The 21562-nt window shown below is 52.5% G+C and overlaps 7 protein-coding genes across 7 annotated transcripts; 4 read left to right on the top strand and 3 right to left on the bottom strand.

Annotated features, from left to right (window-relative positions):
- The first annotated feature begins 1379 nt into the window (after window positions 1-1379).
- ags1 (alpha-1,3-glucan synthase Ags1) lies at window positions 1380-10594 on the top strand. Its single transcript, XM_743319.2, has 6 exons — window positions 1380-2168; window positions 2451-3130; window positions 3187-3362; window positions 3414-9580; window positions 9634-10147; window positions 10206-10594. Exons 2-6 carry the CDS (start codon window positions 2774-2776, stop codon window positions 10252-10254), a joined length of 7263 nt encoding a protein of 2420 aa, XP_748412.1. The 5' UTR covers window positions 1380-2168; window positions 2451-2773; the 3' UTR covers window positions 10255-10594.
- Window positions 10595-11084: 490 nt separating this feature from the next.
- AFUA_3G00920 (RTA1 domain-containing protein) lies at window positions 11085-12217 on the top strand (the record flags this gene model as incomplete). The annotated part of the gene is made up of 2 exons (XM_743320.1): window positions 11085-11924; window positions 11981-12217. The coding sequence occupies 2 exons, from the start codon at window positions 11085-11087 to the stop codon at window positions 12215-12217; spliced, it is 1077 nt and encodes a 358-aa protein (XP_748413.1).
- Window positions 12218-12291: 74 nt separating this feature from the next.
- Window positions 12292-15322, bottom strand: AFUA_3G00930 (Zn(II)2Cys6 transcription factor). The gene is made up of 3 exons (XM_743321.2): window positions 13722-15322; window positions 13375-13671; window positions 12292-13321 (listed from the first exon to the last, which is right to left on the bottom strand). The coding sequence occupies exons 1-3, from the start codon at window positions 13917-13919 to the stop codon at window positions 12392-12394; spliced, it is 1425 nt and encodes a 474-aa protein (XP_748414.1). The 5' UTR covers window positions 13920-15322; the 3' UTR covers window positions 12292-12391.
- A 72-nt stretch (window positions 15323-15394) lies between these two features.
- On the top strand, window positions 15395-16945 carry AFUA_3G00940 (uncharacterized protein). Its single transcript, XM_743322.2, has 2 exons — window positions 15395-16287; window positions 16338-16945. The coding sequence occupies exons 1-2, from the start codon at window positions 15447-15449 to the stop codon at window positions 16907-16909; spliced, it is 1413 nt and encodes a 470-aa protein (XP_748415.1). The 5' UTR covers window positions 15395-15446; the 3' UTR covers window positions 16910-16945.
- Window positions 16946-17075: 130 nt separating this feature from the next.
- Window positions 17076-18088, bottom strand: AFUA_3G00950 (ankyrin repeat domain-containing protein; the record flags this gene model as incomplete). The annotated part of the gene is made up of 1 exon (XM_743323.2): window positions 17076-18088. The coding sequence occupies one exon, from the start codon at window positions 18086-18088 to the stop codon at window positions 17360-17362; it is 729 nt and encodes a 242-aa protein (XP_748416.1). The 3' UTR covers window positions 17076-17359.
- A 1136-nt stretch (window positions 18089-19224) lies between these two features.
- AFUA_3G00960 (DUF1993 domain-containing protein) lies at window positions 19225-19737 on the top strand (the record flags this gene model as incomplete). Its single annotated transcript, XM_743324.1, has 1 exon — window positions 19225-19737. One exon carries the CDS (start codon window positions 19225-19227, stop codon window positions 19735-19737), a length of 513 nt encoding a protein of 170 aa, XP_748417.1.
- A 170-nt stretch (window positions 19738-19907) lies between these two features.
- AFUA_3G00970 (uncharacterized protein) lies at window positions 19908-20434 on the bottom strand (the record flags this gene model as incomplete). Its single annotated transcript, XM_743325.1, has 2 exons — window positions 19908-20040; window positions 20100-20434. The coding sequence occupies 2 exons, from the start codon at window positions 20432-20434 to the stop codon at window positions 19908-19910; spliced, it is 468 nt and encodes a 155-aa protein (XP_748418.1).
- Window positions 20435-21562: the final 1128 nt, after the last annotated feature.

Consider the following 21562-nt stretch of genomic DNA (forward strand, 5'->3'; position numbering starts at 1 on the left):
GAGCAATTATTAGCAACTATCTGAGAGAAGGATTTACTAGATCCGCTTCGGACCGATTCTCGGCTTCTTCGGTTCTTAGCAAAGATCTCGTGTTTCTACCTATGATATCCATGGTAGGTCCTCTGTAAGTTTGTAAGATTGTACCTGCCGAGAATGATGGGAAATTAAGGTACTGTAAAGATTGCTTTCAGCTGGAAATCCTTCTGGCAGTATTGGTGAGGATTGAGTCTGTGGCACCTCTCCTCGAAGTCAAGATACGAACAGGCTGAGAGCGGCAAGTGGAAAGACCAGGGTCTGGAGTTGACACTTTGACCGACTCGGACGCCACCGTCACGCCACGACACACTAGTGAATTAGTCACTGGGCCCCTGATAACAATTTAATTGTACCTGTGGATTGACAGTCTGGGAGATCCGGTTGTTAATCAATTTTTCTCCAGATGGTTCATGAAACCATGCCTCGACAATGGAGGTCTTTCGCATGGTATTCCAGCGAAATATTTCGCCCTCAACTTGGAAAACTAAGTTGCCCTTGAAGACATCTTTTGACCAGACACAGTCAGATGCTCGGACGTCTGGCCCGATATATCGAAGGATGCAACCATAGCAAGATAACAGCCTTGGCAGACCTATTCTCACCATTCTCATTGGACTGCCTGATCAGGAATACCCCTGATTGAAACCCGAGCACGCTGTTCGACCCTGTCGCTCGTCGCGATTCGTCGTTGTTGACATGATAATGAGACAAGCGGACATGCATTGCCCAAGATATGTGCGCTGTCATTGCAGCTTTGTACCCTCCAGACCAATAGGAAGACCTCTTTCCCTTCCGGGACATTACAGTAAGACATGTGTTTCAATCCTTGGTCCTCTTTTATCCATGGTAGTGGACATAGTAGAGAAACGATCCCCTCCGTCTCAACTCTCAACCCATCAACGTCAACGAACTGAGGGAAAAACCCACCGTTGCCGCATACAATCAATAATGACTGGGTATCTACAGAGTAGAACCCCCAGCTAAAATAAAAATATTTCTCGTTCTTGGCGGACAAAGTTACACAACACGGATCGCCCGGAAGAGCCATTACCGAAGACTTAGCGATCACTCTTCCCATCAGAAAAGGGAATGGAGACGGAGTACAGCCAGCATGCTCACCTACCCATTTAGAACCCATTTAGTACCCTACCTTAGCTGAAAAAAAAGTATTTATAGTATCCGTATTGTCGTCCCGATCCAGTATTGAGCCGCGATTCAAAGCCTTATAAGTGGCTTGAGCTCATTGGGCACAAGGCGAAGCCCTAGTCCCAAATCGCAGACCAGAGTCGAGGAAATCACCGTTGGGCTCCACCGCACACTCCACTCTGTTCCATGGAACAATTTGTCGAAGGGTCTGTGGATGGGCTTTTTTTCACGCTGATTACAGAGTAAGCTTTACGAGACGGAATGGCCTTTGGGATTGGTTGATATCTGCCGAGCTCACCAGATTTGTTTTTCTGCTTGGTTTTGTTCTTGGCAACTCTGTTTCATGGGAGGGAGGGAGCATTCAGCTCGAAGCCACTGTCTGCTCCGGTAAGATACTGTTCACAAGTTTCGAGCAGTCGGATTGGTTGTCGCCTGGGGCTCTGCCTTGTGGCTTTTATGGTCCACGACTTTTTTTCAACTTTGTCGCTAGACCGATACACGGTTCGAGCCGCTTACTTCAACGCTACAGGTTCGCATGTAGTAAAAAAAGAAAGTAGAGGGGAAAAAAAAAGGAAGAAACGTGGGAATGGGAAAAGAGGGACCGAACGAGGCTGAAAACTCAAGAGATGAAAGGCTGTAGAGGCAAAAAGGACGTCCATGTAAATCTTATAGGGAGTAGAGCAGCTCCTAAGTTACCACTAAGATACAACAGCCATCATCACTTGGTGCTGAAATAATATTCCTCTTCTTCTATCTTGAATCCTTTTTTGCTACTCTGTACATCGACTTCCATCCTGATAACGGCTCTAAAGATCCAGTCCGCCGGAAAGACAAAGTCGTAACCTCTGGGAGGATCTGCATCATAATAGTAGGAGAGAGGATCGTGTAGGAGCAGAGCAGAACGACGAGATACTACTACTGCACTAATCCCATCACCATCTTAGCTCGTCATGATATTAATAGTCTATTGACAGCAATTTCGCTTGGTCAGTGTGCCAGTCTGTCGGTCTTGTCTTGTCTTGTCGGTCTTGTTTGAGTATTATTATTATTTCCCCATTGAAACCCCGATTATTTGTTTGATCTCTTTTCTTTTTTAGAAACTTGATCCTCCTCGTTTCCTCTCTTATTCCAAGCCTATCCCCAGCCCTCCTCAACACCCTTCTCCTCTCCTCGTCCGCATCCTCTTCCTGTCTCTCGTTGTCTGTCGTTTCTGTCGTTTCAGCTTCTTTTTTATTTGGGAGAGGAATACTCACTCGTTTCCCCTCCAGCCTTTCGTTTCGTCGGTTGTGCAATTTCCCTATATTTTCTCAACCCGCCGTTATCGCATTTGTCGATCGCTCGTTATCGGTATAAAACACGCAGCTCATCGAACATCTACGATTCGAAACGGAAAAAACAAACGAAGAGAAAATCGCAGAGGAAATTCGACATAATCAGGACTGAAAGTCGCTCAAGGGAAAAAAAAAGGCATATTACGCACATAACGATATTCATATTGTGATACCCCCTTCCTTCAGTGCATGGGTCGACTCCCACATATTCTTATCCACCGCATTGCTCAGAAGCAGCGAACAGAAATCCACTACCCACGATGAAGTGGGGATGGACCGGGGCGTTGCTGGCCTGGTTTGCGACAACCACATCATGCTGGCCGTATGACGAGAGCCTGGTCGGGTACAACCTCAACGAGAATAAAGAGGCCAAAAGCCCCGTGGAGTACTGGGGAGAATGGCCGGACCATAAGGGCAAATACTTTCCCTCCCCGGAAAACTGGCGGTTTCCATTTTACACCCTGTTTTTGGATCGATTCGTGAACGGTGACCCGGAGAATGATAATATCAACGGGACGCAGTTCGAGCATGATATCAGCTCCAACCAGATGCGTCACGGTGGTGATGTCGCCGGGTTGGTCGCTACTTTGGACTACTTACAGGGCATGGGGATCAAAGTAGGTTTTCCTGACCTGACTGATCTGTGGCCGCAATGAGATGCTGACTCCGACAGGGCATTTATCTGGCCGGAACGATCCTTATGAACCAGCCCTGGGGCGCAGACGGTTACTCGACATTGGATACAACGCTTTTGGATCAGCATTTTGGTAACATCGACACCTGGCGCAACGCGATCACGGAGATCCACAAGCGCGGGATGTATGTGATATTCGACAATACTATTGCCACGTAAGTCTCCCCAAACCCCATTCTCTGCGTGCGGACTGACGCAAATACAAGCATGGGTGATCTCATTGGCTTCGAAGGCTATCTCAACACCACCACCCCCTTCTCGGTCAAGGAGCACAAGGCCCTCTGGAAGACCGATCGTCGCTACGTGGATTTTGACATTGGCAACGACTATAACTCAACCTGCGATTACCCCCGTTTTTGGTATGAGGACGGTCTTCCGCTTCCCTCCGAGCAGGCCGATCAGCTGGTGGGCTGCTACAACAGCGATTTCGACCAGTACGGTGACATTGAAGCGTTCGGTGTGTTCCCCGATTGGCAGCGTCAGTTGGCCAAGTTCGCGTCCGTGCAGGATCGTCTGCGAGAATGGATCCCGAGCGTGCGAGAGCGACTGATCCGTCACTCTTGCATAATCATCGCCTCCCTGGATATTGATGGTTTCCGGTACGATAAAGCCACCCAGGCGACGGTTGATGCTCTCGGCGAAATGTCCATGGCATACCGGGAGTGTGCCCGTGCCGTGGGCAAGAACAACTTCTTCATCTCGGGAGAAATTACCGGTGGTGATTACTTCGGTTCCATCTACCTCGGACGGGGCAGACAGCAGAACCAGTGGCTTCCGGACCCTTCCCAGGGTCCCAAGATGACGAATGAGTCCAGCGCCCAGTATTTCCTGCGGGAGGCGGGCCATGAAGCCCTTGATAGTGCTGCGTTCCACTATTCCGTTTACCGCACCTTGACCCGTTTCCTGGGTATGGACGGCAATCTCGCCGCCGGTTACGATGTCCCTCTGGATTGGGTCGACATGTGGCGGCAAATGCTCCGGTCGAACGACCTCGTTAATGCGAACACAGGCAAGTTCGACCCCCGGCACATGTACGGTGCGACCAACCAGGATGTCTTCCGGTGGCCAACTGTGCAATGGGGCGTGGAACGGCAATTGTTGGGTAGTTATATCACAACACTGCTCCTTCCCGGCATCCCTCTTTTGCTCTGGGGTGAGGAGCAGGCCTTCTATGTGCTGGATGCCACTGCTACTAATTATATTTACGGTCGTCAGGCCATGTCGCCTGCAACTGCCTGGAGAGACCATGGCTGCTTCAGTCTGAACTCCTCGCAGTACTACAAATGGCCGATTCAAGCTGGCCGGGAAGGTTGCCACGATGATACAGTCGCCTATGATCATCGGGACCCTTCTCACCCAGTGCGCAACATCCTCAAGCACATGTATCAGTTGCGTGAGCAATTTCCCGTTCTTAATGACGGTTACACCCTCAACAACTTGTCCAAGTCGACCTTTCCCGTGCAGTACCCGGGTTCTAACGGAACCGAGACCGAGACCGGAATGTGGTCTGTCAGTCGCGAAGCCAACCTGGAAGTGCAGGATTTCGGATCCGATGACCTGAATTCGCCTGTTTGGATGGTCTACCAGAATGATAACCATACGGTGGATTACAAGTTCGATTGCAACAGCGAGACCGATGCTTTGATTGCTCCCTACCCTGCCGACACCGTCGTCAAGAACTTGTTTTACCCCTGGGATGAGTTCACCTTGACCGCCGGCCCAACCAAACGGACCTTTGGAAATGCGACATTGCCTGCTGGCTGCTATGGCAATCTGACCCTCAAAGCATTTGAGTTCCGGGCCTACGTGCCAAAGAAGTTACATCGGAAGCCTCGCCCGATGATCACCAAATTCAGCCCGGGCCACGACGTTCCCATTGCTTCCACGGTTGCGCCTGATGCTTCCGAGAATGTGCCCATTGAGCTGCATTTCTCCGAGGAGATGGATTGCGATGGGGTCACCAAGTCGATTTCCCTGACCTCCTCCACCGAGTCACTCAAAGTCCCATCCATCGACGCTGGCTCTGTACATTGCGAGCGTATTACCAACTTCAACACCTCGTGGACTGCTCAGATTCCTAGCATGTGGAAGTGGCAGGCTACTTTGACGAATGTCTACAACGGTATCCACCAGATCACTGTGAAGGAACCCAAGACTAGCAGTGGCAACGCCTCCACCAACTCCACCGATCACTTCCTTTTCCGCATTGGCCAGGTCGATAATCCGATGGTCTTCACCAGAGCCAACTACTCGACTAGTTTGCTCCATGAGTATGAGAACGGGACTCTGTTCATCCAGCACCACGCTGCAGGCGCGGATAAATACCGCTACTCGACCAACTGGGGAACCACCTGGTCGAGCTGGACCAAGTACCATGGCGGTAACGACACCATCGAAGAGCTGCCGTGGCAAGGCACCAAAGAACAGCGGTGGGAAGGCAAACACGTCCGCGTGGAATACTGGAGCGGCTTGACCGGTAGCAGCGACTACTACCAAGAAGGTGATGTGGGCTGGCCCCACCAAGTGCCCCGTCGATTCCCTCATATCCATTTCAACGGTCCTTTCAACCAGTTTGGCTACGATGGCGGTCTCCCCAACAAGCTCAAGCTGGACACCACCACTGGGCATTGGAAGTACCACTTCACCTACGAGTGGCCTGCACAAGCTCAGATCAACGTCTGGGGCATGAACCCCGATGGCAGGCCGGACCAGAGTTGGGTGCTGGGCGACATCGACGGTGACCACGTTTTGGACCGGATGCCCCCGTCGTCTCTGTCGGCGACCATGATCAATATCACGGACCTTCCGCCGTCACCTCACCTCGCGTGGATCATCTCGATCAACGACGGGACCATGCGGTATACGTTAGAACCCACCGGTGATCAAAGTACGCAGATGGCCATGTACATTCTCTTCTGGATTGTGCCCTTGCTCACAGGTGCGGTGTGCGTCTACGTGTTCATGAAATCCTTCTACCAGGTCAAGTTCAACCAGGTCGGTGTCAGCGAAAAGCGGACGCTCATTCCCCTGGCCCTTCGGCGGAAGCTGAAGCGTGCCCGTAATGGCGAGGGTGAGGCAATGAACCCCCTGATGCGCCTGGCCAACAAGTCCGGTTTCCTCCAGAGCGCGACGGATCTCACAGCCGCTTCGGGCGGTTCCAAACGCCGCATGGTCCTCATTGCCACGATGGAATACGATATCGAGGACTGGGCCATCAAGATCAAAATCGGTGGTCTCGGTGTCATGGCTCAACTGATGGGCAAGACCCTCGGCCACCAGGATCTCATTTGGGTCGTTCCCTGCGTCGGTGGAGTGGACTACCCTGTTGACCGGCCCGCGGAACCCATGATCGTCACCATTCTGGGCAAACCGTATGAGGTCCAGGTGCAGTACCACATCCTGCAGAATATCACCTACGTCCTGCTGGATGCGCCGGTTTTCCGTCAACAGTCCAAGTCAGAGCCCTACCCACCGCGTATGGATGACCTCGACAGTGCTATTTACTATTCGGCGTGGAATCAGTGCATTGCTCAGACTATCAAGCGGTTCCCCATTGACCTCTACCATATCAACGATTACCACGGATCCCTCGCACCCCTCTATCTCCTGCCGCAAACGATCCCCGCCTGTCTGTCTCTGCACAACGCCGAGTTCCAGGGTCTCTGGCCCATGCGGACAGAAAAGGAAAAGGAAGAGGTTTGCTCCGTCTTCAACCTGGATAAGGAAATCACCCGCCGCTACGTTCAGTTCGGTGAGGTTTTCAATCTGCTGCATGCCGGTGCCAGTTATTTGCGTGTCCACCAGCAAGGATTCGGTGCTGTCGGTGTGTCGAAGAAGTACGGTAAACGTTCGTATGCTCGGTATCCCATCTTCTGGGGCCTGAAGAAGGTCGGCAACCTGCCCAACCCTGATCCTTCCGACGTTGGCGAGTGGAACAAGGAAAAGGCCCTCGCCAAGAGTGAGGACCCACCTGTCGATCAGGAATTCGAAGCCGGTCGTGCTGAGCTCAAGCGCCAGGCTCAAGAATGGGCTGGCCTGGAGCAGAACCCGGACGCTGATCTCCTCGTGTTCGTTGGTCGGTGGTCCATGCAGAAGGGTGTAGATCTGATTGCGGATGTCATGCCTGCTGTTCTTGAGGCTCGTCCTAATGTTCAGCTGATCTGTGTCGGCCCTGTCATCGACCTGTACGGCAAGTTCGCTGCCCTGAAGCTGGACCGTATGATGAAGGTCTATCCCGGCCGTGTCTTCTCTCGTCCTCAGTTCACTGCTCTGCCCCCCTACATCTTCTCCGGTGCTGAATTCGCCCTCATTCCCTCCCGTGACGAACCGTTCGGTCTGGTCGCCGTCGAATTCGGCCGTAAGGGTGCTCTCGGTATCGGTGCTCGCGTCGGTGGTCTCGGTCAGATGCCTGGTTGGTGGTATAATGTCGAGTCAATGACCACCGCCCATCTGCTCCATCAGTTCAAGCTGGCGATTGAGGGTGCTTTGAACTCGAAGCCCGAGGTCCGTGCTAAGATGCGTGCTCGTTCGGCTAAGCAGCGGTTCCCGGTCGCCCAATGGATTGAGGATCTTGAGATCCTGCAATCTACATCCATCCGAATCCACAACAAGGAGGCCTCCAAGTCCAACAATCGTCCCGTGACTCCTACCGGCCCCATGACCCCTCGGGGACTGGGTACGATGAGCCCAACTTTCCCCGGTAGTGGAACCCAGACCCCGGTTGGCACGCACTCTCGCGAAGCTAGCTACGTGAACCTGAGGCAATTGTCAGAAATTGGGCCACAGCAGCGCGACACCATCATTTCCTACAGCAACAACAACGCTGGTCGGGAGATGACTGAGAAGCCTGCGCCGGGATTGAGCCGAAAACTGTCGCTTGGTGTCCGTTCCGGCCCTGGTCATATTAACCGTCCTGGTCGGCGTGGACAGGGACAGCAGGACCTCGCTCTGCCCGATCGCAGAGACGGCGGAGATGTTTCCGATATCGAGGAGGAGAGTGACGAGGACTTCATTGATCAGTACTATGGCGACGAGGAATATACCCTCACACCCGAGCAGGCTGAGGAAGGTCGACGACTCCAGAACAACCCCCAGTCCCAAAGTGGACGTGCCACCCCGAGAGAACTTACCCGCTCCTCCCAGTTCCCCTCAAGCCCGTCCGTTCATTCTGATATGGGTCTTGCTCCCCCCACCCGGCCATTCCTGGAACCTGGCAATCGTCTGAGCAGTGCCTCGGTGCTGTCCGTCGATTCCGTCGTTGGTGACAAGAAGGACTTCAAGCTGCAAAAGGTTGATCCTTTCTTTACCGACAGCCACGGTGAATACGCTCGCCTGTTCGAAAATAGTCTGGAGAACCTGAACGCGGCCAACTCCGAGACACAGCTCTGCATTGAAGAGTTCCTCGTCAAGAGTGAAAAAGAATGGTTCGACAAGTTCCGGGATGCCAAGCTGGGCCGTCTGAACTCGCCCGCTCCATCTGTCTTCCGTGGTAAGCGTGGTCCTTCGCCTGTGGATTCCTACTACGGGGATGACGCCTCGTCGCGTATGAGCCCGGATGATGAGCAGTCCCAGGAAGATGACGAATTTCTCCTAGGCAAGGACTATGTCCCTCCGACCGGTCTGCGCAAGTGGATGCAGCTGCGCATTGGAGATTGGCCCGTCTATTCCCTGTTGTTGGGCTTAGGCCAGATCATCGCCGCCAATTCGTACCAGATCACCTTGCTGACCGGCGAGGTTGGTCAAACTGCGGAGAAGCTGTATGGAATCGCCACCACATACCTGATTACCTCGATCCTGTGGTGGTTTGTCTTCCGTTACTTCAAGTCCATCGTCTGTCTCTCCGTCCCCTGGTTCTTCTACGGTCTGGCGTTCCTTCTCATTGGCCTCGCCCATTTCGACCACAATGAGTTCTCCCGGGGATGGATCCAGAACGTCGCCAGTGGCTTCTACGCGACCGCTTCCTCCAGCGGGTCGATTTTCTTCGCCCTCAACTTTGGTGATGAAAGCGGCGCGCCGGTCAAAGAATGGGTCTTCCGTGCTTGCGTTATCCAGGGCACGCAGCAGGCTTATGTCATTGCGCTGTGGTACTGGGGTTCGACGCTCACCAAGGCCTCGAGCCAGGGCCTCTTGACCGCCGAGACCAACATCGCCAACACCTGGAAGATGACCGCCATCTGTGTTCCGATTACCGTGTTCCTGTGGTGTGTCGGTCTGCTCATGTTCTTTGGCCTGCCCAACTACTACCGCCAGAGTCCTGGTAAGGTTCCGTCCTTCTATCGGTCGGTGTTCCGCCGCAAGATCGTCATCTGGAACTTTGCCGTCGTCATTATCCAAAACTTCTTCCTCAGTGCTCCTTACGGCCGCAACTGGAATTGTAAGTCACCTTCATCGGTCCACGTGAATGAAGATCCTAACCCCCTGTTACAGTCCTCTGGAGTTCGGCCCACGCAAAAACATGGCAGATCGTCATTCTCTGCATTGTCTTCTTCGGTTTCGTCTGGGCCGGCTTCCTCTTCGTCCTCAGCCACCTCTCCAAGAAACACAGCTGGATCTTGCCCGTGTTCGCCTGCGGTCTCGGTGCCCCCCGCTGGGCCCAGATCTGGTGGGGTGTCTCGGGCATCGGGTACTACATGCCCTGGGTCGCCGGCGGGCTCACGGGTGGCGCCCTGGCGTCTCGCAGCATCTGGCTGTGGCTGGGCGTTCTCGACGCAATCCAGGGCCTGGGTTTCGGTATGATCCTGCTGCAGACCCTGACCCGCATGCACATGTGCTTCACCCTCATTGTGTGCCAAGTGCTGGGATCCATCGCCACCATCTGCGCCCGAGCCTTTGCCCCCAACAACGTCGGCCCGGGCCCTATCTCCCCCGATCCCACCTATGGTGCGAGTGCCGTGGCGAACGCGTGGTTCTGGATCGCCTTGATCTTCCAGCTGCTCATCTGGTAAGTTTTTATTTTGCACCTCTATCTATCGATATTGAACATGGCTAATCCATTGCAGTGCTGGGTTCCTTCTCTTCTTCCGCAGGGAACAGCTCGCCAAGCCCTAAGGGCACAGGCACTACCTTCGCTCCTTCACGATCTGATTTCCTTGTTACTGGCATATTTTGCATATACATACTTCCTGAATAGATACGACATTTTGCATATATAGATGTGTCATGACTACCTCGCTGGGTCTTTCCGCTGTGGCTTGATGTCCGGAGTTCAACGAGGGAATGACCACTGACCATGTGTTTATAGAAAGTTACATAATACTTAATTGCTTTGTACCAGATGCAGTAGGACCTGTAGGCCCTCTGTTTTGCTTTGTCTCAGCCACGATACCTCGGTGCACTCTGTAGATGGCTCCCCATCATTGTCAATACCTTGTTGATTCTATTCTCCCCCAGTGGTTTCCATGTTTACCATCCCGGCGGACTGCGTGAGGCTTGGCAGGATCTCAATGCCTGGCCACGTCTCGGTTCCAACAACCACTAATCAACAGGCCGTACGCTCGATAAAGCAAGAAATCCTACTGCCTAGCACCCCAGCCCAGATCATTAGATGCTGTCCGTCTGTTTCTCAGTGGACCTGTCCAAAAGGAGGTAAAAATAGGAAGAACCCTGACGGGATGCCAAGAGATACTGAAAACTCGACTTGAGGATAGCTGGCGAGCTTATTTCGTAATGGCCAATCATTGCTTCCTAGTCAATACGACTAGGCCAATCTTGGCTGTTATTTTACCGTTTCTCGCATCTCTCGTATTTGCTGCTGGCCCAGCATCAATCCAGCGCCCATGGAGCGGAACCATCTGGATGGAAATGGATGAGACTGAATGCGAGTGCGAGTACGGGTGCTGAATCATTGAATTGAGGGCTTCAAGGCAGCAGCGTTTCCTATGGCGGTTGTTCAGGGAAAATGTGCCCGGGGTCGACTATATAGCTCCCTATCCAGTTGTCCATTTGCCCTTGACGGCCATCTTGGAGAAACATCAACACTCAGTGCAAGCTCCTACAAATCGTCAATATCCAGCTTTTTCTTGGGCCTCTCTTCTCAGTCATCGACTCAACACACCATGGCCTCAGACAACGATGACACCATCTACTTCTACAATCCCTCCCTCGGGGCCTCCATCCTCTTCACCATCCTCTACATCATCCCTCTCATCTACCAGTCCTACATGACCCTCGTATACCCCCGCAAAGCCCACACCCCTCGAGCCAACTACTTCATCCCGATGGTGATTGGCGCCGCCCTCGAAGTAGCAGGCTACGCAGTCCGCTGCGCCAGCGTCCGGAAACCAGCGGATATCGCCCTGTACGCCGTCTCCAGCACCATCATCGTCATCGCCCCGGTGTTCGTCTGCGCGAGTCTCTACATGCTTCTGGGGAAGTTGGAGACCAGCTCCGACTCGGGTGCAAAACAACCCCCCGCGGCGTTTCTGTGTGGGGGGTCGGGTAGACGGCTGCCGTGGATGTTCGTGACGTTGGATATCCTGGCGGTGCTGACGCAGGGGTCGGGGAGTGGGATTGCGTCGTCGGAGGACTGGGAGGGGTCGACCAAGGACGTGGGGATTGGAGTGTTGATTGGGGGGTTGGTTTTGCAGGTTGTGACGTTTGCGACGTACCTGGTGATTGTGGCTTGGTTTCAATGGAGGGTAATGGCCGAAGGTCACCAGTTGCCGCATGGGGTTCGGATGGTCCTGAAGGGGGTTTACCTTGCTGGGTTCTTTATAATGGTGAGTCTGGGGTTTGAAAACCTTTTTGGGGATGAAGGCAGCTGCTGACGGGATAGCTCCGCTCTATCTATCGGGTGTTTGAATTTGCGTTCGGCATTGACTCGTACACGTTTACACATGAATGGCCGTTGTATGTGCTGGAGGCGGTTCCCATGCTGGTTGCCCTGTTGGTGCTCGGTTGGTTTCATCCGGCGCGGTGGTTGGCGATGTCTGCGCCGGAGGGGGAGGAGCAGGTCTATTCTCTGCGCAAGTCGGCTGGACGAGGAAACACCGGGGAGCAATCGCTCGCTTGAAGAAGGGGACTGAACTCTGACCGGATAGGGAATTGCAGATGTCCTTGCTGGGGTTAAATGCAAGCTTTTAATGCAATGCTGTCTCTGAATGTCACTTGATTATTGTGCTATTGTCTTACAACGCTGTGACTAGATGACATGCATGTGTGCTCTTATACTATTGCCTTGCCAAATTCATTCTAATACTCCAACTCCTCCAGGCTTTGCGCACCCTAACCACGCTGCCGTCTCCATGTCAAAGAACTGAGCATGCAGATTGGGGAAGACACTGTCAGACCGCGTACCGCGAGTGCTTCTCGCAGTATTCTCGTCTGCAGCTATGATTTCCATCGGTAACTCCACCAACTCCCGTATCGACGATGGCAGCTCGCGGTAGATGGCATCCGCCCACTGACGTACGGTTAGATCTGTTGTTATCAATGTAGTGCCACTTAACTCGCGCAGCCTAATATAAACCGGCAGCATAACGAGCTCGATGACAAGGAAATACATGAACAACGCGCGCGAAACGTGGTTCGCAGGCGCGATGAACGTGAGAAACTCTCGATTGTCGGCTTTGTACCACACGGCATAGATCCGGGTGAGCCTGACAAACGCTGCCCGCTGGGAGATTGCGAGGCCGGCAAGTGTCTCCCGTAGCGCCCGGAAGAAGCGGTGATGTATGGCGCTTTGAAAAAGTGGTTGTAACCTGTCGATTGCCGCGAGAAGGCTGTCGACTAGGAGAGGACTGCTGACGGGTTCGTCGGCAAGTGACAAGGCCACCTCGGCCGCCTCCTCCTCTGTCTGCAAGTGGAATAGCTGGCTTGTTTGGTATTTGTCCACGATGCAGTTAGTGATGACTCCGCAGCCGCGGACCATGACTGCAAAGTCGACGAGGCCATCGTGCATGTGGTACGCCTGGAACACAAGCGCATAGCAGGTGGCTAGGATGACGTCCATGTCGGTTGTTGTGCATTCTGGGCCTTTTCCTATCGCCGCCGATAACTCTTTCAGTGCCTTGCCTCGGTGGACAAGCGCCGTGGAGGAGTATTCTGATCCATTAGGCGAGACGAGGGAGTAGTGCGTAGCTCCTAGCGCGAGGATCGCGTGCATCAGATGGGGATACTACGGGGGAAGCATCAGCTATAGCCCATGGGATATCGGAAAAGATAGATCACCTCATGTGCATATCTGGGAACCTCAGTCGCCCATGTCTCCTCACTTCCAAAAGGCAGATGCGGACGCGCAGCGATGAGAAAATGATGGAAGAATCGCAAATCATCGCGACTGAACGGACTGACAGCAAGTCCTTGTGACCGTGGGACCGGCTTGCCACTCGGCGATGATGCTACCAAAGCATCTCCTCGCGACGCCGTCTGCTTCCCTGCACCAACCCATTCCCGGACTTTGGATGGATAGACACATTCCAGGTCTCGGTACATGCAGTTCTCGCATGCCGGCTTGGTTTCTTGACACTGCAGTCGTCGTCGTCAACGTCGTTCCCGACACAGTGGATCAAACGCACCTTTACCCTCCGTGCTCGGCAGTTGTAGCAACCCCAGCGGGACTTGGTATGCGGCCGTTTCTGTCTCTGATTAGTCATGATCTTTGCTTGTTCCTCCGATTGGAACTTTTGCCGATGTTGCAGCTCGGTCGTATTTGAAGCCTTCAGGTCGGGAGACCAGGACAAACCCCCGGACCTCGCTGGCACGTGCATATCCATTGAGCGTATACTAGGATCAAAGCAAAGTCTTTTGCTCAGATTGCAGAAGATGATACCGATGGAATATTGATGAAAGTATTCCGATAAGCATAGTTGTTGAGAAGATCGTTGACGTAATCCAGGCAGCAACCGAATCGGGCGGATACGAGCTTCCTCAGCCACCAACGAATGAGCCACTTTGACTTCTTTTGACTCTTTGGGGCCGCCTTTTTGGCTCTTCCAATGCCACGGTAGAGACAGTCTTGCCCACTAGGTCCAGCTCTAGTCTAATTTTATCTGATACATCCATCAAATCTGTTGCCCCTGTTTGTGAAACAATTCGTTTGAGGTGACTCTCTTGCCGCTCCCACGACGATCATCAATGGTTCGTTATGTCCCAACAACGGGCTGTGAGGTCGTTTGCTTTCGTTGGACGCATCTCGGATGCGAGACCATAATAAAATGGGAGGATTCCTGTTGTATACTCGTGAGCTAAGATGTTGACGAGACCCACGGCAGGCAGGGTATCGACCGCGAGCCTGCCCTTGGTGCTATCTCAGTGCCTAGCTGGGGTCCGATACTGGCTCATGAATTCTCGGAGCTCAATGGAGGTACGAGATATGCATCTGTATTTATTCGCAACCATCATGGCGGTGATGCTATTCGGACTGTAGGCCTGAGGGACTAAAAGTGGGACAATCGACGGTCCATCTTGGCAATCCGCTATGTGCATCTTCAAGAGGCTCATCACCTTTACCATCTTACTCAACATACACATACAAGATATGGATCCATCTCAGAACTCCCAACCGAGATCATCATTCAGATCCTAAGTCATGATGTGATTTTACCAGCCTCGACGGTCCCCTGCAAATGTCCCCTGTGGTCAATGACGTGCTCTCATCTCCGGCCTCTGAGACGTATTCGCCTACAAAAGATCAGTCACGTGGACGTTCGTACTTGACAGGAGGCAAAGACGTTGGCGTTGTCTTTGGGGCAACGCGGTGACAGCCTCAATGAAGGGCACGGTTGGTTCCTTGACGGCGGGGGAACACAAGGCCTCTGCCACATGTCAACACTGGCCATTACAGGCTTCCTTCCAACACATTTGAACACGTTGCCGTGGTCACCAGGACGGTAACCGATAGGGTGTAGAGGATGCCTGCAAGCATGACCTGTCACTGTACTCATGTTCTGAACAGAGGCATTGCAGATTGTGGAAGTGGGGCTGTCATGTGAAATGCAAGGTGTTTCTTGATATATCAAGACTGGTCATAAAAAAAAAAAAGAATAAGCAATTCAAGATGTGTGGGGTGGGACATGAATTATGTATAAGAATAAGCGTGCAGGAGACCCTTTCAAGGCCGCCCAGCCATTGGCAGAGTCAACACTAGGATTATCGATCCTTTGATCTTTCGTATGTTGCACTGCCAGCTCACTGTATGCCATCCCCTACAGATGCCACGTCAACACACTGCCAGTACTAAACGTCGACATATCCCTCGGTCATAGCGGTCATACTATGAACCCCATAATCGTAATCCAGCCATGGAAGTCGACGCTGCAATCCTCTTCAACGAACTTGGAACGCGTTATGAAGACGCCTATGCAGATAGTCCCGGGCTGCTCGAAGTCACCGAATATGTGGTGGGCAAGCTTCCACGCAGCAGCCATGTGCTCGACGTGGGTTGCGGAACCGGCAAACCTGTCGCAGCAGCGCTCGCATCCGCCGGTCACACCGTCTACGGCATTGACGTGGCCGAGAATATGGTGAGCATTGCAGCCAGCCAGGTGAAAGGGACATTTTCGAGGGCGGATATGCGAACCTATACTCCTCCGGTCAAAATGGACGCGGTGTTTGCAATCTACTCGCTTTTTCAGATCCACCCAAGCGACACTCATAAAATGGTGTATCGGTTCGCCGAGTGGTTGAAGGCGGATGGGATCCTGGTACTTGGGGTGTCGCCCTCCTCGGGCCTTGTGGGAGGAACGGACGTACATGATCTCGTCTGGGACTGTATGAGGTGTAAGGCGACGTGGATGGAGAGGCCGGTGTCTGAGCTGTACTTCTCCCAGACGGCCTGGCTGAATCTACTGCGCGAAGCTGGTTTTGCCGTTGAGGTTGAGAATATGTTCGACTACGTATCGAAGGACCCCAAGCATACACGGACCGAGACTCATTATTTGATCGTCGGGCGGAAGCTGGAGCCACAGCCGTTGCTGGGACCGTATCCATGGCCTGAGGGCCTGCCCGGAAAGTCAATGCGCAACGAGCCAGCTTGGAGACGGCTGCAGGGCCACCTATTCTTGACAGATGACGAGAGGATGAAGCTGTCCTCTATGCTGGAGGGCCATCAAAGGATACTGGATATCGGGGGTGGATTGGAAGGTGAGCCACAAACGCATTCTGCCATGAATGCCACATGCTGACCCTCGCAGACTTCCTTGACAAGGCATCAACAGCAAACAAGTCGGTGGAGACTTTGGCTCCCCTGTGCAACAATCTCCCATACGCAGATGCCCAGTTTGATTGTGTCATTGCAGCCCTGGTTCTCGACTCTGTTGACGATCTCCGCGGCGTCTTGCTAGAAGTCGTCCGCGTGGTGGACAAGTCCTCCTCGAATGCACGGGTCATTCTGGTCCAAGGCGCACCATATAATGAAGTCCAGAAATTAGTGAACGCCGTCTGTACTCCATTGAGCAGCAAGAGCATCGGACCAGCCCATCAGGGCCTGCTGCTTCACTCTGCCATGAAGATATTGGCCGATATCGGATTCGGAATGACTTCCCTCCATCCTCTCAGTACTTCGTATTCCTTCGACGACAAGAGTTCATCCGACCGGAGCAACGACCTTGCCGAGATGCTGGGCAACGTTTGGTTTCCTGGCGAAGAAAAGCTTGCGCAGATGAAACAGCAGCTAATTTCCCCGATAGAGAATCTCCTGCATGACCATCCCGGCTTCCTCCAGAATGAACTAGTGATCCTGGAGGCCGTATTGCATGCTCATTAAGTCTATACGCCGTATCCCTACTATCGCCTTTCCGAGGTTACTTGTTTGTAATAATGAAACCCGTAAAGCCATGAAGATTGCAATTTGTCTGCAAAATTCTGTAAAATTGTGGGTATTGGTGTAAGCCATTTTCATAATCAAGACAACAGAATAATCTGACATAGGTCGGATTCAATCAGCTCTTGTAAGGGTATCACAACACAAATGAGCCATGTCTCAAGCAATCAAGCAAGCTCCAAAACCATGAAATCCGTCACAGAGGGCAACCGAGCCAGACATTCACAAAGATAACAGACAGAATCACGGGTATCGATTCGCCTTAAGAAGCAACAAGATATCTTCTCTCCAAATCCTCAAGCAAAAACCATACAGTAACTCCAAGGTTAACACATGTTAAAACTGGTCGGAACATTCCTCTAAACGACCACAGCAGCTCCTCATATTCTCTCATCACAGCATAGATCTCATCTTGGCCCAAGATCGCATGTTGACCAGATATCCACGAAGCGTGCTCGAGGGCACTGCTTCAGCTTTCGGACGGCTCGTCTCGGCGAAACACTCGAGAATCTCATCTTCCTCAAACAAGTAAGCAAAGAGGAACGGGGTATGTCCATGCGCATTCTCAGCGCGTGGGTGTGCTCCAGCCTGCACCAGCAGGCGAGCCAAAGCCACCGAGCGCAGCACGACAGCGAAATGTAGGGGGGTGAGTCCATCGTTGTCGTGGACGTTCACATCTGCACCCTTCTTGATGAGGAGGTGGGCCACCTCTTCCTGTCCTGCTTGCACCGCAACGTGGAGGGGCGCGCGTCCTTTTGCATCGACAGCGTTGATATCATTGCCTTGCTCGATGAATGTGAGAGCAAAGTTGGGATATCCGAACTCTGCTGCGTCGTGGAGAGCAGTTCGTTCCTGGCGAGTCTGCTTCTCGGGGTCCTCGGGCTTAGGGGATTCCTGAACGCTGGTGCTGCGCTCGAGCTTTCGCTTCATGAACGTCTCAAGCTCTTGTGGGTTGCCTTGGTAGGAGAGTCTTTCCTTGAATCTGGACTGCATGGTGATTGTGGGGGACGGTCTTTGCGATATAAGTTTCGTTGGGTTATCACCTGGCTGATTGGGCGTGCGATGGCGAACGAGCAGGTGAGAATATTGAGAAGAGAGAAGAGAACGAACGACAGGGGACATTCTCAGTCCTCTCTTCCTGGGATATGCGATTCAAAGTGACGTAGAATGGTGACATATTGATGACAGCGTCATGTGATATCATTCACCCTATATCAGAGTTCCAGCACAAGAGACTCGCGGCCTCAGGCAACTACGTGAGCGCTATTCCGTATAACCATAGATCGCGTGTAGTACTATGACTGACTCGGATGTGGCCTGGCTTACGAGGGTTCCGTGGAGAGGGCCGCAACCGTCGGCCTCCCTGATGTCGTAGGAGGGGCTTGTCAAGGAGAATATGCACTATCATTCCTGCTATGCTGGAATGGTCGCCAGGACTGTTTGTCCGAGGCACCTGATGGCTGAGAGGTTTGAACCACATTAATCTGTTATGCCCTAGCCAAGCATTCAGTATTGGGCGATCATCAACCTACTCAGCACGGAGTAGTGACTCTGCCATCTCTGGTTGGCAAAATATGTCTTGGTCTTGGGGCTATACAGGCTAGAAGTACCATGATTTATGAACTTTCTACAGGGGCATCAGAGAATATGAACGGCCGTAAGCTATATGGTCAGCGGCCGCTAGCATCTTTGCATGTCGGGCTGATCCTTGATGGTCAGGGGCTCTTGACGTACTGGAATCTTGCTACCCAACATGGTCAGCAGATTCAATGTCGCAAATAAAGCATGTCTGATACTCACAATGTCATAATAACGTTTCAGACAGGCATGACTATAATACATGCATTCAATATGAAGCTGTACAGCTCGACACGGTCACACAGTCTACTTGGCTAGCACGGGCCCGCCTTTCTTCAACGTGTCCATTTCGCGGATCCAGCTTACCAATACACGTGTAGGTCCTGTTTGGTAGGAATACGAGCGTTGAGACCTCTACGCATTTCTACATCTGGCAAATTGCATGACAAATCATGATTTTAGGTTGCACTGGAGATTCCATTGCTTTGTCATTCGGATGGATTGAGAACATTCGACCCGTATCGACGGCGGGGCTCTGATGATCCGTTTGCGGGGCAGTCGGAAGAAGTATAAATGAGCCGGAAGCCCAGCATCTCGATAGCGAAAGAAAGAACAACAGGAACAGAGATCACAGACTCAATTCTTACTTCTGAAGGTCTTCCACTCAAGACGCAGTCAAAATGACCTCCTCGATCTACACCTACACCGTCCCCACCTACCTCAAGGGCCTGGACACCCTGACTTTCATGCTCAAAAAGGCCGAAGAATACGCCAAAGAAAACAACATCCCCCTCTCCGAGTTCGCCGAGGCCCGTCTCTACCCAGACATGCTCCCGTTGAGCTTCCAGGTGCAATGCGTCAGCAACACATCCAAGAACTCCGTCGCCCGCCTCTCCGGCACCGACATCGTGCCGATGGAAGACAACGAGAAAACCTTTGAGGAGTTCTACGATCGCATCAACCGCACCATCGACGTGATCAAGGCCGTTGATCCGAAGCTCTTCGAGGGCCGCGAGCACACGGAGTTCTCAGTCAAGTTGGGCTCGTATGAGTCGACTTTTACCGGCGAGTCGTACGTCAATCGCTTTGGGCTGCCGAATTTTTTCTTTCATTTGAACATTGCGTATGCCATCTTGAGAAGTAAGGGGGTGCCTCTGGGGAAGTTTGATTATCTCAAGTATTTTAATTCTTGAATCTACCGGTGTTTTTGCAAGTGGGCAAGTGGAATAGGGCAGGACGAATCATGAGTCGTTATACATTATGCTACAAGAAATACAAATTATGAAACAAGTATGGTCGAGTACATTGCTTGGACAGAATGAGATGACCACGATCTCCTCCCATAGTAGATGACCAGGTTTAGTCAAACATGGCCTATCATCGTTAGCGGCAATTGACACGGATAACCGGTCAAGAGTCCAGACTTACGTCCGAGAGGCTTAGCTCTCTTGGAGATGGACTTGGCCTGATGCTGCTTATGCTTGGCCAGTCGCGCCCTATTACGCCAATCAGTGCTCTCGCGTTCGGATATACACAAGCCAAAAGCAGAGCTTACTCTTCCGCTGCCTCGTGCTCCAGTCGTTTCACATGGTCTCGGGCTTCGCGCACCGCCATCCGGGACTCCCTCAGAGCGTGATCGGCCGCTTTCTCTGCCGACTCGGCGCGGAAGACCTGCTCCTTGGCTGCTGCGATAGACGGGTCTTCATGGTGTCGGCCGAGCAAACTGCGACGTTGGGTGTGTCCGCTCGAGTAGCTACCCGAGGAACGGCGAGGGGAGCGGCTGGAATGGGAGTTACGACCACCGAATAGCCCGTGGCTGCGTTGGTTGGGCTCCTCGATGCTACGAGCCGAGGAGGAGCTGGATACTGAATTGCGGTGGAAGAGAGGCATATTGTTTTCTTACTAAAAGAGGTAGAGAGCTTGATTGGATATGCTTGTTTTCGTTGACTTGGTGATAGGCAAGAATGAGAACTTCATTATCGTGATTTGAACAGATTCTGCAATAGCTATATACACAATCTACATGGGATGTGACGTCAAATGATGATCGCATAACAGCCACCATCATCATCCAGGCTTGTATGGTGGTGTGCCGCCCTGGTCACTATGATCGCGACGGGATATATCTGCACTTCGTTGATTTGACGGCGAAGGCTTCCTCGTCCGTCCTTGCATCGCTCGATCGTGGTCTTGCGTTTCTACCCGACTTCATTCTTGATCATGTCCTCTTTCCAACAACGGCCAGGTTTTACACGCAATCAGTGCACACTTCGTGACACCACGTCAATGACGAATTCGACGCAAGGAGACGTAAGTGTTTGAGAGCTTGATAAAAGCAGCAGAGGCAGTTATCAGTCATTGTCGAGGATGATGGGAGCGGGGAGGTGGCGAGTGTCACGGTGATCGACAAAGATGCCGTCACTGACAACGCAGCGATCAAGTGATTGGATGCAGCAACGGACCACCTTGGCCTATCAGTATCAGTCAGTGGACTGGGTAGTGTGCCCCGTCTGCAGTTGAGGGAGGCTGAGAAAAGACGGAGAGCTAATTGGGGTTGGGACGCCAAAGATCGGTTGTAACAGGTGTGTCAGTTGAATTAGTCGAGTCAGTGATGAACGCCTTGCCAGGCTGTCACTTTTCAGCCGCTATCTGGACCCTCTATAGCCTCTAGCTTATCTGCGAGAGCCTCAGGAGCATACAACAAGACAGGCGGCCCTAAAAAGACCCAGAGTACCCCATGCACCAGGCTCCAGCCTCTATAAGGCCACTGAAATCTCTGTCCACAATGGTTTCTGCTCTATCATCATCTCCTCGCTCACCATCACAGCGTCCAACACTGCCCTCTCTCTGACAATTCAATCGCTGACCCTCAGCAAGACCTGCGAGTTGGAGAAACTGCCTCCACCGACACGCTTCTGCGAGTTCTATACACAAGGTTGATGGATATTTCGGGTGAACCTGATATCAAACTCACGGAGGACGTCCTAATGCGCTGGAAAAGCCGGAGGGCTATCCGCT

Source organism: Aspergillus fumigatus, chromosome 3 (assembly GCF_000002655.1).
Source record: "Aspergillus fumigatus Af293 chromosome 3, whole genome shotgun sequence".
In the NCBI taxonomy this organism is placed as follows: Eukaryota; Fungi; Ascomycota; class Eurotiomycetes; order Eurotiales; family Aspergillaceae; genus Aspergillus; species Aspergillus fumigatus.